The 15785-nt window shown below is 36.5% G+C and overlaps 1 protein-coding gene across 1 annotated transcript; it reads right to left on the bottom strand.

Annotated features, from left to right (window-relative positions):
• Nucleotides 1-5289: 5289 nt before the first annotated feature.
• On the bottom strand, nucleotides 5290-10810 carry KCNJ4 (potassium voltage-gated channel subfamily J member 4). The gene is made up of 2 exons (XM_015817286.2): nucleotides 10773-10810; nucleotides 5290-6625 (listed from the first exon to the last, which is right to left on the bottom strand). The coding sequence occupies exons 1-2, from the start codon at nucleotides 10808-10810 to the stop codon at nucleotides 5290-5292; spliced, it is 1374 nt and encodes a 457-aa protein (XP_015672772.2).
• Nucleotides 10811-15785: the final 4975 nt, after the last annotated feature.

The raw sequence follows: 15785 nt of genomic DNA, 5'->3' as shown, positions 1-15785 counted from the left end.
TTCTGGGCAAAATGGCTAGATTGCTGTTGCATATTCAGAAAAATGAGGGCTTCCGGTTTGATGTCATGGCAGAAAGGGTGCAGGAAGACAGGGCTCCATCTTCCAAGTTTGATTTTGCCCCTCTGGGGACCCTAAAAAGGGTCAAAAGTCACCCTGGAGAGATGACAAAGAAGGAGGGGACCCTCGTTGATCATAGGAGAGCAGCGGGGGAAAGACTGGCTACATCCATGTGGCCAGTCAGAAGCTGCTGACAACCGAAGAAAATAAGCACTAACGAGCAACTTTCGAGCAACATGGATGGAACTGGGTGAGACTCTATCCTCTCTTTATGACTTTAAGACTTTCTCCTGGAAAAAAACCGCCCAAAGCAAAGAATCCTCCCTGAGGAGAGAGGGAAGGGGAATTTCCACCCCATTCCCTCAGCAAAAGAAAAACGGTGAATTAATTGCTTGGGGGAAAACAGAGAAAATTATAAGACTAATTTGGAATATATATATAGGTTTGAAATTTGGGGACTAAAAGTGCTTTTGAGATTTTTTTGTTAAAAAAAAAGAGACTTGAAAAGCTTGTAAGTTTGGACTTAAAAAGCTGGAAGATGGCATCAACAGCATCTAGTGGTGAACCACAGCACCACAATTTATTATGTTTAAGGGAAACTTGGCTTGAATCCCAGACCCAGATAAATCTTTTGTTGTCCTTGGAAACTTTCACTTTTCTAGATTGCAGTTGGGAAAAGGGGAAAAAAACTCTTGGGCTACTTATTTGTGTGGCAGAGATGATAAACTATTTTGAAACTGGTCTGCCTAGACCACGAATATAAATACTAATTGACTTTTAGAGCTGTGTCGTGGAGCTATTTACCTGTAGAAGAAACATGCATTATGGATTGAGATGATGGAATACTTTGGATTATAAGCCTTTAACTGATGAACAACTTTTAATTGCTTTTTTCTCTCTGGACAGAAAAGGACATGTTTCTCATTGGACAGAAAAACTTGAATTTTGCTTATATTTGCTTAGGGGAGGCTTAAGGATGGATTGGTAGGCTGGCTGGATAACTTGGAGCTCAAATGACAATTGACTGGAACTCTTTAAATCCCTAAATAGTTTGGACTATAGAGACCAGATATAAAAACAAAATGGATTTTCCATACTCAGCTTTAAATGGTAAAAAACCCATTTCTAACACTTATCTCCAAAGTCCCCAGCTTGATATATCAACAAGAAAATGTTGACAAAGCTCTTTCTATGTTAAAATTAATACAAGAGACAATTGCCTTAGCTCATGATAAAACTAAAAATAACACAAAGGAGATAAAAGAACAATTTTCTAATCTAAATCCACAAATTCAGAAAATGACTATAAAGAAGGAACTAGTAACCTAGAAAATAGAAGGAAAATTAGAGAAAGCGGATCCAAAGATGCAGGACCTAAAGGAAGGAATTAACAAACAGACTCAGACAAACGAAGAATTAGAAGGTGTAGCGACAATACCGGAAAACAAAAAGACATCTTACCTGTCAAGATCTCAGAACACTCTTGAGGATAAGGAAGACAAGCCGATCGAATGGAAGATAAAGCTGTTAGGAGAATTATGGAAAATTGGAGAAGGAGGGAGGCTGTTTAATGAATATCAATGGGCTGAGCATTCTTCCAAAGATACCTTAACCAAATTGTCTTACTTATTCCAAACAATACACATAAAACAGAGGAAGAACTGTTTGATGATTCAAAGGCATTGACTTGGAAAGTTAGTTGACAAAGGAAGAAAGCTAGAGTAAGATTGAAGAAAATAGAGGTCCTGACCCATTAGATGGGATATTATACTATTAAAGAGATGTTTGAATATGGCTAAGAGAATAGATAATTGTTAGAAATAGAAGTGTTATTAGAACTAGAAAGATAGGATTTATAATTAGAATTTTACATTTTGATATGAGAAGGGAAATATGAAAATGCTAAGAGGGTTTGAACAAGAAAAGCCTTTGGTTGCCCAAATATAATTTATTATGAGAAAATTATAAGTGATCGATACACTTTGAACACTGATGGGAAATCAAAGTTAAAAAAGCGGGAAAACAGGATATTGATTGAACAAATCGATATTAAGTGCAAATGCAATTGAGATATGTTTTGGTTAGAAAAGATATTTTAAATTGACACTACTGATATTATCTATAATATTAGAAAAATGTAACAAAGATGCTGATATTCAATTGTATATGTATTAACAGCAATAAGAATTGTATTTGCCCAGTATGGAAAATGTATAACACCGGAAGAAGAGAGGAAGCACTGGATGGTGTAGTATTGTACCTAGATTGAGGAAGTTAATATGTACCACTGAATTACTGATGGACCCAGACAACACATTGTTTATTAAGTACTTATGATTGTAAAACTAGAAAATTAATAAAATACTTATAAAAAGAAAGAAAGATGAGCAAAAAAACCTCTGCAGCAGCTGAAAAGAACACAGAAAGTTGTCTATCTAGGCAGGGATGTGATTTGAAGGAAGCCAAAGCTTCCAGTATTAACTACAAGTAGATTCCTGTCTCAAAAATCATGTCCATGTCATGGAAAATGCTCATCTGAGCAATCTGATTATTGCAAGTCCATACAGTACAACATTCTTTCCAATTCTTATTTCAGAATAGAAGGAACAGCATTTGTACAATTCAAATTAGAATTCTAAAAGAAAATCCTGTATGCCAATATAACAGTGTTGATTTGGAAAAGGGGAAAGAGGTACAAACAGGAGTAATCAAAGTTTTGGCAGATAATATCCAAATCTTGTGTGGGCAACAGTTCTTTCACAGATTAAACTGTTCTAGCTAACCTCAGTGGTGACACTAATATCTTCATCCATTATTACAAAAATGGAGCATATTATGATAAGAGGACTCACTACGTTGTATTGAATGCTTGGAAATTTGGTATTTTGGAATCTTTCATTTTTTTTTAAAGGAACACTTTAATTCAGACATGTCAAACTCACGAGGTCACATGACGTCACGCAACGTATCGGAGCTTTTTCGCCATTGCCGGCAATGGGGTAGGCGTGGTTTCCCGATGATGCATCCAGTCCGTGGGCCGGCAGTTTAATTCAAGCTACTGTTATTAAAAGTAGAGAGCCAAATCTGATTTAAAAATGGGCAATTTTAAGGCAGTGAACAGAGCAGATTTTCAGCAACATGTAACCAAAAGAGTATGGCCAAGTGATCTTTGATTAGCGTGAGTAGATACTATTGTTTTCTCCATAAAAGGCTGTCAGAGAACAATTTTCTGCATGAAAGCATTTCAAGGCCGTTTCAGCATAAAGATCAATTGGGAGACGTATCAACAGCTTTAAGGTCATCCATCCATACTGGTCTCATTCTTTCCCACAATGACCAGAAATATTACATTTCTTTTACACTCTTACATTTTAAAACACAGCAATTATTTTTTAAATGTGCATGTAAGTGCCATACATGTTTATTGTTTAATGCCTAATTAATGAAAAATTTGTCTTTGGGTGATGACCTAGCTAATCTTATCTCAAAATGTTATGCAGAATTCGACCTGGTTAGTACTTGTGTGAGAGATCACTAGGAAGGCCCAAGGCTGTCAAGAAATGTCAAGGAAACATTCTGGAAGAAGACAAACCACTTTTGTATGGTTGTCAAGAAAAACACAGGGTTCACCTTGGCTCAAACAGACTTATTTTTTGTTGTTGTTATCCAATTAGTGGCTTAGATAAAAGATGGTTAAAATGTACAAAATTGTCCCTTTTAGAATAACATTCTATTTTTATTTATTCATCACTAATTTTCTCCTACAATTCTTTTTCTCTAAATTCTTGTTCACATCAACCCTTCAGTTCATCCAATTCTAAAAAAAAAACACATCCGTAACATTTTTTTAATTTAAGCTTGCCAAGCTAATTTAATTCTTGTTAACTTTTTAAAATTCATTTCTGTGTGTGGTATGTGTAAAATAAATTGTTCCTATCCTCATTTTACCTCAATTCAATGTATATTATGTTATTCATGTTTAGAGTTTGAGTTTTGCAGTGCTTCACATTTGTGTTTGCCAGAGTCAACACTATTTCGTGTTTTCAACCTTTATCATAGAAATGGGAGGCCTACAGCCTTCCAGATCATGTTGGAAGCCAACTGCTATCAGCCAACTGGGGTTAAAAGATATTGCAAGTAGTACTTCATTAACACTTGAAAAGCCACAGATGCTTCCTCCAACTGTTTGCATGATTATTCAATTATGCAACCATCAAGCAGATGCTAATCCAGACATAAAGTATTGAACTTTTCCCTCTCTCTCTTTCTATGTCATTGGCCATGCTAACTGAGGATGCTGGGACTAGCAGTTCAATGCAGCTGGAGGGCACTTAGTTAGGTGAAAGGTAACTCACCATCATTAAGCAAACAGCAAATAAAGTATTATGCAGTAAAGGCCCCTCCCCACTTTGTTTCCAGACTTTTATATTTATTAAATTGTATACTTTATTTAAAAATAAACAGTTCCAAATCAATTTTCCAGATGAGAACATTGGAAGGTGAAGTGGGCATATAGATTGCATTGCTCAGAAAGGACCAGTTAAGAGTCATTTAAATTCTGACCCAATTTGTAACATCTCCTCTTGCAAATATTTCTGGTTTGTCCTGTTTGCATGTCTATGGGAAGGAACAGAAATTTTAAATGGATCAGAATACTTGGTATTAACTTTCTTAGGGAGTCATGGATACCAAAAAACAGGATGAGACTGAGATTAACTGTACATGTTTGAAGATGGAGAAAGCTAGAGCTATTTTCTCCTGAAGATTTTGTATGCAACAAATAATATACATGCAAAGTATATGCCGCTTCCAGATCTCCCTATGACGTTGAGAAATATCAGTTTCATTCTAGTTTGCTAATATTTGAAGCTTCCTTGTCCTGCAGCAACATTATTGGTCTCTCTGCTACTGCTGGCAGTGTAGCAAAACATGTCCCATCTTATCTTAGTGTGTCACAGCTGTTGCTGCTTTGTCACAGTTTTAAGCCACAGAAAAGAGAAGTGTGAAAATGAGGAGAAATGACCTTGGTTCTGTTCTAAATTCAGGATATTTAAAACCAATTGATAACTGCATGGCAGGAAGCTTGTATTGTCCAACACCAGACAAGTGTCATGTCTCTATATATTCAATAGTTGGTAGAAGTACAGTAAGGATTTTCCAACCAAAAGCTTATGCTAGAGCAGTAAGGAATCATTTAGGGATTATAAGTGGGATGAAAATCAAGGTTGCAGTTCAGATGGCTGATTCCCTACGGTATGAGAGTGCATCCAGAGGAATGGAGACTTGCAATCGATCCAGATCCATATGGCTCCCAAACTCCATCATTGGTATGAGTCCTGCATCATCCTTTGGATCTCCTCCCAAATCTACTCCAACATCCAAGTCATCCTCCTCATCTTCATCCTGGCTGAGAAGAGCCAATTCATTCTCATAACAGAAGGCACTAGGAGGTGGAGGAGGTGAAGGCAGGATGGTAATCTTGCTCTCCTGTAATTCCCGAGCAGAACAACAAGGGGTTCCAGCCACCTCATAAGTCTTGTGGAAACGTGAATAGTCCACCTTATAATGTTTCTTCTCCTCAAAGACAACAGGCTCAAAACGATGGCCCCAAAGGATCTCACTAGCCAAGTAGGAGCTACGAGCCTGAGTGGTCATGGCTGTTGCTTCCACCATACCCTCAAGGATAACAACAATCTCAAAGTCCTCCCTCTCCAGTTCTTCCTTGCCCATTCTATAGAGTGGACTTTCCTCATCGATCTCATGAACAATAATAATGGGAGACACTAAGAAGATACGGTCAAGGCCGATGTCATAGCCCACATTCAGATCTCTCTGGTCTACTGGAAGATACTCACCTTCTGCTGTTATATAGGGCTTTATAAGCTGGGCCCGAACATGAGCTTCCACAATATGGCTCCTCCTTAGATTCCCCACCCGCCACATGAGGCAGAGTTTGCCATCCCGTAGAGAGATGACAGCATGATGGCTGAAGAGTAGGGTTTGGGCCCTTTTCTTGGGACGTGCCATTTTTGCCATGATGGTGCCAATCATGAAAGAATCAATAACACAGCCTACAATGGATTGTATCACAACCACCATGATAGCTAGTGGGCATTCCTCAGTCACATATCGGAAACCATAACCAATGGTTGTCTGGGTCTCCACTGAGAAGAGGAAAGCTCCCAAGAACCCATTGACATGTTTGATGCAGAATTTCGTAGTAACGGAGCCACTTCCTGCACCTGGGACATCTAAGTCACCATGGAAGAAGGCAATGATCCAAAACAACAGACCAAAGAATAGCCATGAGACCAAGAAGGCTGCTGAAAAGATCATGAGCATGTAGCGCCAACGAGTGTCCACACACGTAGTGAAAATGTCAGCCATATAACGTTGAGATTTGTTGCTTAGGTTAGCAAAGTAGACATTGCACTGGCCATTCTTTTTGACAAAACGGTTACGTCGTTTCCGTCGAGGAGCATGACCTTTCCCATTATGACTGTGCTCATTAAGGCTGCCAAGGGAGGAGACTTTGTGCCCATCCTCTTCAGTGGAAACAATGCTGTACCTTATGAACAGGGAAAAAAGTGATAATTAAAAAGTGGGAGGAAGACAAGTTGTGATTTCTCAAAAAAGCACTGTGAGTCCTCATATACCCAAACCCAGTACAGGTAGTCCTCAATTTACAACCGTTCATTTAGTAATGTTTCAAAGTTACAACAGCACTGAAAGAAATGATTTATGGCCATTTTTCACACTTATGACTATTGCAGCATCTCATGTGATCAAAATTCAGATTCTTGACAACTGGTTCATATTTATGATGATTGCAGTATTCTGGAGTCATGTGATCCCCTTTTGAGACCTTCTATCAAGCAAAGTCAATGGGGAAGCCACTTAACAACCATGTTACTAACTTAACAAAGAAAGGTCGTAAAATGAGGCAAAATTCGTTTAGCTAATGTCGCGCTTAGCAACAGAAATTTTGGGTACAATTGTGGTCATAAATCGAGGACAACCTGTATCTCATTTTTTAAACCATCCCAGATGTCTGATGCTTCTATATATGACCCTTTACATATGTGGCATGCACACTGTAGATTTAGCATTACTAATAAAATCATATAGCATTGACATTCATGTGAACTGTGCAAAAATACAGAAGGGTGAAATCACTCTAAGTTCAGAATACTTGCAATTAAATAATGTTCTATTTCCTGCAATTTTTGATGATTATCTTTAAAAAAATTACTGCATATATTATGTTTGGTATGAGAAAGAGAAAAAAGCCATTAAAATAATCTTAAAAATAGGAGTTTTAGGACTCACCCCTGTATAAGCCTTTAAGATGTATGAGTTATTCTCTCTGCAGTATTGCAGTATGTTTGATTACAAGAGTTTAAAACAATAATCTCCATATTGTCTGAATAAAAAGTCTTTGTTAAAGCAATGAAGAATAATGCTCTATTAAGATGTCCACTTAGCTGTTCAAGACATTTGATTTCTGGGATTGGTATGAATATACCATTCTCCAACAAAAAAGTCTAAGTTGGTTGCTTCCAAGATTTGACCTGTAATTAACAGGACCCACTAGAGCAGACTTCAGGTGTACTATAATTATATAACTATAATTCCCATTGTACCCAACCAAAATTATCATTGCCACAGTGGCTATAGTTGATGGGAGTTATATTCCAACACATCCGAGGACACAAAGTTGGGATAGATGAAGCCATATGAATACTGTTTTGTAACATTTTAGCTCAGAATTGCATAAGGCTGGAAGTTTCTATTTTCTATTCGGTTTGCATTTGTTGATCTAACCGTGCATCTGTGACAATGTTTATACACTTCCAGAGTTTTAGACAATTCTGTTGCTACAGCAACAAGTATGTTTCCCAGCATCCCATATCTAAAACCTAAGGTGTAATTAGAGATCAAGAGACAACGAGTTGCCAGATATCCTGAAAGAAACTCCCTCTCCCCAAGAGCTGTGACTAGCCTTTATCTCCTTCTTCAAAATTTTCCACTCTTTCTGTATTCATTCTTCCCATAGCTGAGAAATGCTGCTGGGTGGTTTCATCACAGAAAGTTCTGCCTGACATCATTTGAACATAAGATGTGGTCACAGCAAATATCTATCATTGATATCTTAAAAGTACCTTGGCAGAGAGACAGAGACAGAGAAGAGACACAGAGACAATGTATAAGAGATTAATTGCCAAAACCTTTTTTTTGTAATGCCAAATATTTTAAGATCAAAATATTTCTAATCTGTTTTGTTTGCTGTTTGTTTCAGCAGAACACTTTACAAACTTGATTGAATTTCCAAGCAGAAGTGCTTATATCATGTTGTTATAGAATTACTCTTTCTACAAATCAAAGATATAATGCCATAAATTTAAAACAGTGCTTCTTGGGCTTGAGTTAGGGACAAAGCCAGACTGATATATCAGCAAATCTTAATAGTTCATGTATTGCATTACTGTAATTCATTCTATGATCTGTTTGGTTTTGATAGTGTATTGCAACCTCTATTTATTCATTATACTATTTATATGAACTAGAGCTTAGTGAAATGTGAGTCCTTGATCTTACTGTCTTTTTTCAATGCTGTATCTCTTGATAGCAGGTAACAGACTATTTTTCCTGAGACATAAATCCTGCAAGGTTGAAACAAAACTCATTTCTAGATGAACTTGATCTGGATAAGCTTCCATGGGAGATCTAGCATGGTGAGCGGTGCTTTTCAGAAATGTGGAGGGGGTGGCTGGGTATATCCACCAGCCCTGTTTTCCCTGCTATCCCATGTTGTTTGACTATTAGCCTGTACTTTTATTTAGGGTTCTTTCTTTCTAGATTCAGCTATAAGAAGCCACATTCACTCAAAAAGAAATCTGGTTTGTAAATATTTTTACTGAGCATTTTCATGATCATGGGCCTTTAATGTTGAAACTAAAAAACTCTAAAGATCTTCCTTATGAGAAAAAGTTAAAAATTTAGGACTTTTGAGCTTAGAATAAGTTTAACAAAATGGGGAAATAATTGAGATGTACAGAATTATGGAAAGCATGGAGAAAGTGGACAGAATAAAGGCTTTCTCTCACTTTCAAAACACTTGCAATAGGATCATCCAATGAAATTAACTGAAAGGAGATTTAGAGTAAACAAAAGAAAGTGATCTTTACACTGCGCATGTGTGTAGTAAAATGCATCTTTATACTTATGCAGAATTAATTACATATGACATAGTAATGACCACTAACTTGGATATATTAAAAAGGAGATGGGATAAATTCATAGAAGACAGATCTATTGAGGACTCAATTTTTCTCTGAGCAGGGCAGCTATAACAAATAATAAGAATAATATGCACAATGTGTACCACTCCAATGAAAACACTCCTAGCAAAAGAAATTGTTTAAATCCAGCTACTGAGGTAGAGAGAATCCAGCACAGAATAATTAGAATGTTAATAGTTAAACCTAATTCAAATATATCCCCTATACTGATTGCAGATAATTCCCATGAAACAATGGGATTATTAAAATACAAATCAAGCTCAATTAGTCCTAAACCTCTGCAAATGTACTGGCTTTGGTTATACAAGACACATCACCTGGTCAGGTGAAGATGTAGCAGTGGCATTTGCAAAACATGAATTATCATTAGGTTTTTATAGCTTATATGGTATAAACAAACTAAGAAAATGGGTTAGTTATATAACATAGTTAAGCATGTTGAATAAATCCAGCCTTCCCATAAATAATTTCTAGAACCATTTCCTAAAACTGATTTGATTGCCATTTGATTAGTCAAATATTAAAAATAATTTAAGTAAAAAAGAATTCATAGCTAAATCTTACAGCTATTCAAATGTTCTAGAGTTCCCTACTAAAGGCAACCTACTATGAGAAGCTGTGGGAAAGCAGGAGAGGAGGCACTTGAGGGTTTATCCCAGAAGAGTCAACTCAAGTCAGATTATATGGGAAAAAGTGTTTCAAAGAATCGTTAAATGACTATAACTGGAGATTTATTCTTACATTTTTAAAACTCAGTTCATACCCCAGAGGTAGATATTAATATGCTTTCCTGAAATCTGTGTTACTAGCTAGACCTGACAATCTTGAACCTTCAAATGCCTCATCTCCCACCTTCCCACAACCTCTCATACCTGAACAGCTCCATTTTAGTTTCCATTCTATTGAGTGGCAAAAGCATTTTTATTCAGACAAATCTTTGCCTTTGGTGATGTGTTTGTCAAGGATGAGGTCTGGGGATCACTTTTTGTTGTTAGCCTTCCTGGAGGTTATTTATAATAACAACAACAAAATGTGTGTGTGTGTGTTCCAGAGAGAGAGAGAGAGAGAGAGAGACAGAGGCAGATATATATATATATATATATATATATATATATATATATATATATATATATATATATATATATATATATATATATATAGAGAGAGAGAGAGAGAGAGAGAGAGAGAGAGAGAGAGAAATGGTACTTTGGATTTAAGTCCTAAATACAAGACTCCCTGCCATACAATTCATGCGGCTAGAACCTGTGCTGTGAGTTTCATGACTGTGCCTCAGCATATAATTTGTAGACATTTTAAATACCTAATTGGACAGTAGGGATGGGGAGCCGTACAGCCCACAGAAAATTAAGGTGGCTACAGAGCAGTAAAAATTGGATGGGAGATGTTACTTACCTGTTTACCCGGATGCTGCCCATGACTCGTTTTATCATGAGGTACTTCTTACTATAAAGCTGAACAGCTTCCGATGTTGTGTATGATTGGGAGTATCACACACTGGACACACACAAATGGTGTCCTGGGGCTGTAAAAGCTTCAGTTCCTTTCATTAGGGAATAGATACCTAGATTAGAAGCAAAAAAATGCAGAAGAAAAATCACAGCAACTAAAAAAAAGCCCTAATCAATAAAATCCCAGTTGTATTGTTGTCTCTATTTATTAATTTTTCATCTTTCCTCTAGCACAGAATTCAGGAAGGAATATATAGGCTATGTTCCTACAACTTGTTAAACCCCAAACCTGGATAAACAAAAACATATTTTCAGTGTTACATAACATGCATCGCCCAAACAGATAATCCATGTTATGGATTTAATGTGATGGCTTAGCTCACACAATATGTTATGCTAATGAGTGGACAGTGGGAGACTAGCCACCACCCCCATTTCCACATATAAAACCAGTGACAACACAGCCATTGAGTTCATCAGCCAGAGGCTCTCCTGGGTTGGACTTCAGAGCCAATTCTGGAAGCACAAGGTCAGAGATGGACTCAGAACCATTTAATGAAAAGAACAAGTAGCAAAAGGTGAGAAAGGAAGCACTGCAAGTGAACAGCTGTATACTGTGTAATAGTTACTGCAATGGGTTGTGTATGTGTGTGAGTGTGTGTGTCCTCCCCCTCACATTTATTCCTTTGGTATGTAGGACACCTTGCCAATTAAAATCATGTTGAATAGACTGTAGATGAAGGTGGCGAACTTCTGCCATGTCTGCTTACCTGCACAACATAAATTCCTAGCAGAAAATTATAATATCATTGACATTGACAAAATCACCATCAGTCAATTACAAAAGGCAGCTTTACTTGAAACAGCTTACATCCTACAATGATACCTTTATTATTAAATAACAACTTCTGCCTATCCCAGGCTCTTGGGAAAGACTCTATAGATCAGGGGTGTCAAACTGCCGGCCCGCAGGCCAGACGTGTCATCTGGAAGCCGTGCCCACCCCATTGCTGTCAATGGCAAAACTGGCCCGATACGTTGTGCGACGTCACGTGACGTCGCAAGTTTGACATGTCTGCTATAGATGAACAAAACACCAAATCCAATCTGGCTGACTCGCAAGCAGCCATAATAATAAACTTCCGGCTTGCAGGCTTTTCTTTTTTTAATACAAGGTTTATTGAGTTTTCCAATTTTTACATCAAGGTGCTTAGGAAACAGGCTTTTCTTTAATGCAATGAATATCATGTGGGAATGAAGGGGAGAGGAAAGGGACACAAATAATCCAGGGTGATAAGTAACTAAGACAGTGGTTGCAAAATAAATTGTATGGGAAGAAACAAGTAGGGCAGGAAAGCACAGATTCACTTCAGATCTTGAAAGCCATTTTTTCCCAGCAGTCTCATATCCAAGCATATCAGATCTAGACCTTCTTGGCTTCAGAGTTTGTTATAACTTGTGCTTCCTTGGTCTATGACTAGACTTTTAGGCATTTTGACTGCTGAGATTTAAAAATGGTTTGGTTTCAACTGCTTCACAATGCAAATTAAATTTCTTAAATGATTGGGGATGGTGTTTTGAATGTGTGTTGCAAATTCCTCCTAATTAGTGGGATGATGGTAAGAGCAGGTTAGTTTGGAAGGCAGTTCTAGATTAGGATTCTAGCTTACATAATAAAGTGTGTGTAAACATGGGGTAAAACAAGGTATTTATTGTATTTAAAGCATACTGGCCAAAATGACCTACAATACGGTCCTTTCCATTACCAGGGAAAGTGTCATGAATATGCTGGCAAGTTGACAATGATGCTATCCATTCAATCGTGTCCAGTTCTTGGCGATTCTATGGACCAGATATTTCCACATTTTTTGATCTTGTGTGGCTACTTTAGTTATGTGAAATGTTGGTTGACCACAGACATCAGTATCTATGGCATTACCTGGTGATGACTGTGGAACATAAAAGACTGATTTGGAATGTATGTGAAGTAAAGATCATGAATTAATGAAAAAACAAATGAAGCTAATCTGGCTTTATGTAATGGAATATACTGTATGAATACAATATAAATGCAGAGAAGTTTAGGTGATGGTTTAATTATGAACGAAAGAACTCAAATGTGTATCAGCAAGTATGAATTGTTGTCATCTAGGTTCTTGTGAATACTTAGGTTGAGGGTACATGTGAAAGTAGGAATACATAAAACTAATAATAGTTGCATGGTATAATCTAGTGGGAGTGATACTGGAAAAACCAATAATGAGTTTTAGGGGGAAATTCTGCAATATTTTGAATGAATGTAGTCGGGGGAAGGGGAGGAGTATATTCTTCTAGGTGATGTGAAAGGGTAGATGGAATTGAGATATGAGTTCAAAAAATGATTTGGCCATTCAGAGATTGTTGGCGACTATTGGTGAATAATGACTATTCCAATAGCATCTGCTTACAATACTTGGTATGAACATTAAGCTATTCATATGTCTAGAATAGAATAGAATAATAACTTGATTGTCACTTTGAATGTACTCTAATCAAATCTTGCAAGTTTACCAGATGGATGGCATAGGGAACAAAGCTATTACAGAATCGGTAGTCCTCCTAGAAATACTTCGAAACCTCCTCCCAGAGGGGAGCAACAAAAACAGACCATAAAGTGGGTGTGTGGGGTCTCTGACAATGCTTTGAGCTCTAAGCACATAGTGTTTATAAGCACCATCCTGAATACCAGGAAGCGAGCTTCCTATGATCTTCTCGACTGTCCTTACCATTCTCTGTATGGACTTTCTATCTGAGCCACTGCTGCCACCAAACTAGACAGTGATGCAATTTGTTAAAATGCTTTCAATTGTGCCTCTGTAAAAAGTAGCCAGGACAGAAGGAGAAAAATGTGCTCTCTTCATCCGACGCAGGAAATGCAGACACTGGTTTGCATGCTTCACTAAGGATGATGTGTGGAGAGACCAATTCAGATTGTTAGTTATCTGCACCTACAGATACTTAATACTGTTGACCACCTCTACAGCTATATCCTTGATACTGAGTGGAGTATGACTATGCCGGCTCTTTCTAAAATCTACAGTGATCTCCTTTGTTTTATCAACATTTAGAACCAGGTTATTTTTATTGCACCGGTCCACCAGAGCCCTTCACCTTTTCCCTATAAGCATCTTCATTGTCATCCCGGATAGTGCCGTCTACATGGAAAAAGAAAAAAATTAACAGGATTGATTCGATTATGTGGAAAGAGTGGGAGACTAGTGAATAATATAATAGTGATAAAAGATTCTGAATGTGGGATGGATCATTTTCTGATAGAGTCAAAGTGGATTTCTGAAAAAAAAAATGAAAGAAACGAGAATAAAAGTAGGACAACTGCAGTCAGAAATAGTAAGGAACTTGTATGAATGAATAAATGAATAGATAGATGATGATGATGATGATGATGAAGAAGAAGAAGAAGAAGATAGATAGATAGATAGATAGATAGATAGATAGATAGATAGATAGATAGATAGATAGATAGATAGATAGATAGATGGATGGATGGATGACTGGCACATTAATGAGATATGAAAGGATTAAATGAAAGAGCCTATGGTTGAGAAATTGTCATATAAAAGAATAATTGCTTTCAAAAATGAGGACTAGGGAAAATACTGTATAATATTATAAAGCAAAAAAGATTTGCAAAGAATATAATCAAAAAGAGCAAAGAATAGTTTTGATTTAAAAATGCAGAGAAAATGCAGAATGATTTTAATGAAAATGTTTAAAAATTGTTTTGAAAGTGGATGAAGATGTTTGAAGAAACTGCTTCCAGATTTTTTTACAAAAAATAAAAAGCAGGAGCTGACATAAAAATAAAAGTGACAAGAACCTGAATGGTTTGCAGTGAATACAGAAAAACTGTATGATGCAACAAGGATTTACAGATTTGAAAACTAAAAACCAAAGTGAAAGTGAATTAAACTGTTTCAAGTTATATAGGAATGTATAGGATCTCATAGCAAGTAGATGAATTTGGGTATTTAGTGGAATGTTTAATGGGAAAACGGATGGAGACATGCATATGGTAGAAAAATAATAATAGGTTGTACTTAGTTTATTGCAAGGAATGAATGTTTATTGAAAGGAATGAAAATTGAAACCAAAAGGAAATGTAGAAAGAATGAAGGAGTCCAGAGAAAGAGGGAGACTGAGAAAGTCATCATTAAATGGAGTTGATGAGATTTTCAGACAGAGTGAGAAGCTTCAAGAACAAAAGAGGTGAATGGACATGGTAAAAGCTTTGGTCTGCAAGGAAAGAAAGTTATGGAGAAGAATAATGCTAGATTTAGTTATATTTCCTTGTCTTTTTCTTATAAGAAGGCTATGATTTTTCTCACAGATTTTCTTGATTTCTCAGCACAGATTTGGTTCCTATTTAAATATAAGTCAGTTATGTTTACTGCACTAAAGGCTACAAGTTATATGTGGATGATAATGGGAAGCAGACTTAAATCCAAACTTGTTCTCATGAGAATTCGATATTATGGGATAATGTAGCCTGAAAATTTCTGAGAAATCTTTCCTTTGGAGTTCTTGGCAGTATTAGTTTGGATCAATTCAACATTAATCAGTCTTTTAAAATATTTTTCTTTTTGCAAAAAGAAGCTGAGTTATTTAAAAGAGGTAAATTGCAATGCATTCAGTTAAAATATCCTTTGGCTTTAAAATTTGAGACATGCTTTAGAAATGTCCCAAATTCTATAATATTAATATTACTAGATAAATATTTGGAGGTTCCATTATCTACAATTATTTGCTATGCCTGATAACTGTGGAAAACCTGCAGATAATTTGGGACAATGAATTGAAATAACTTTAACAAATTAATAGACAAGGGTTTTAAATAAAATTAAATTGGTATTGTGTGATCTCAAATATAATTAACACAACAAAATATTTTTGTATGTTT

Source organism: Protobothrops mucrosquamatus, unplaced genomic scaffold, assembly GCF_001527695.2.
Source record: "Protobothrops mucrosquamatus isolate PMUCROS unplaced genomic scaffold, P.Mucros_1.0 scaffold569, whole genome shotgun sequence".
Lineage (NCBI taxonomy): Eukaryota > Metazoa > Chordata > Lepidosauria > Squamata > Viperidae > Protobothrops > Protobothrops mucrosquamatus.
This window is presented reverse-complemented; position numbering and strand designations above follow the sequence as displayed.

Excerpts from the sequence above, each read along its gene's own strand:
- KCNJ4 (XM_015817286.2), bottom strand. The coding sequence starts at position 10,810 with ATGATAAAACGAGTCATGGGCAGCATCCGGGTAAACAG. Across the intron at positions 6,626-10,772 it reads GGCAGCATCCGGGTAAACAG|GTACAGCATTGTTTCCACTG; the intron begins GTAAGTAACATC and ends CCTGTTCATAAG.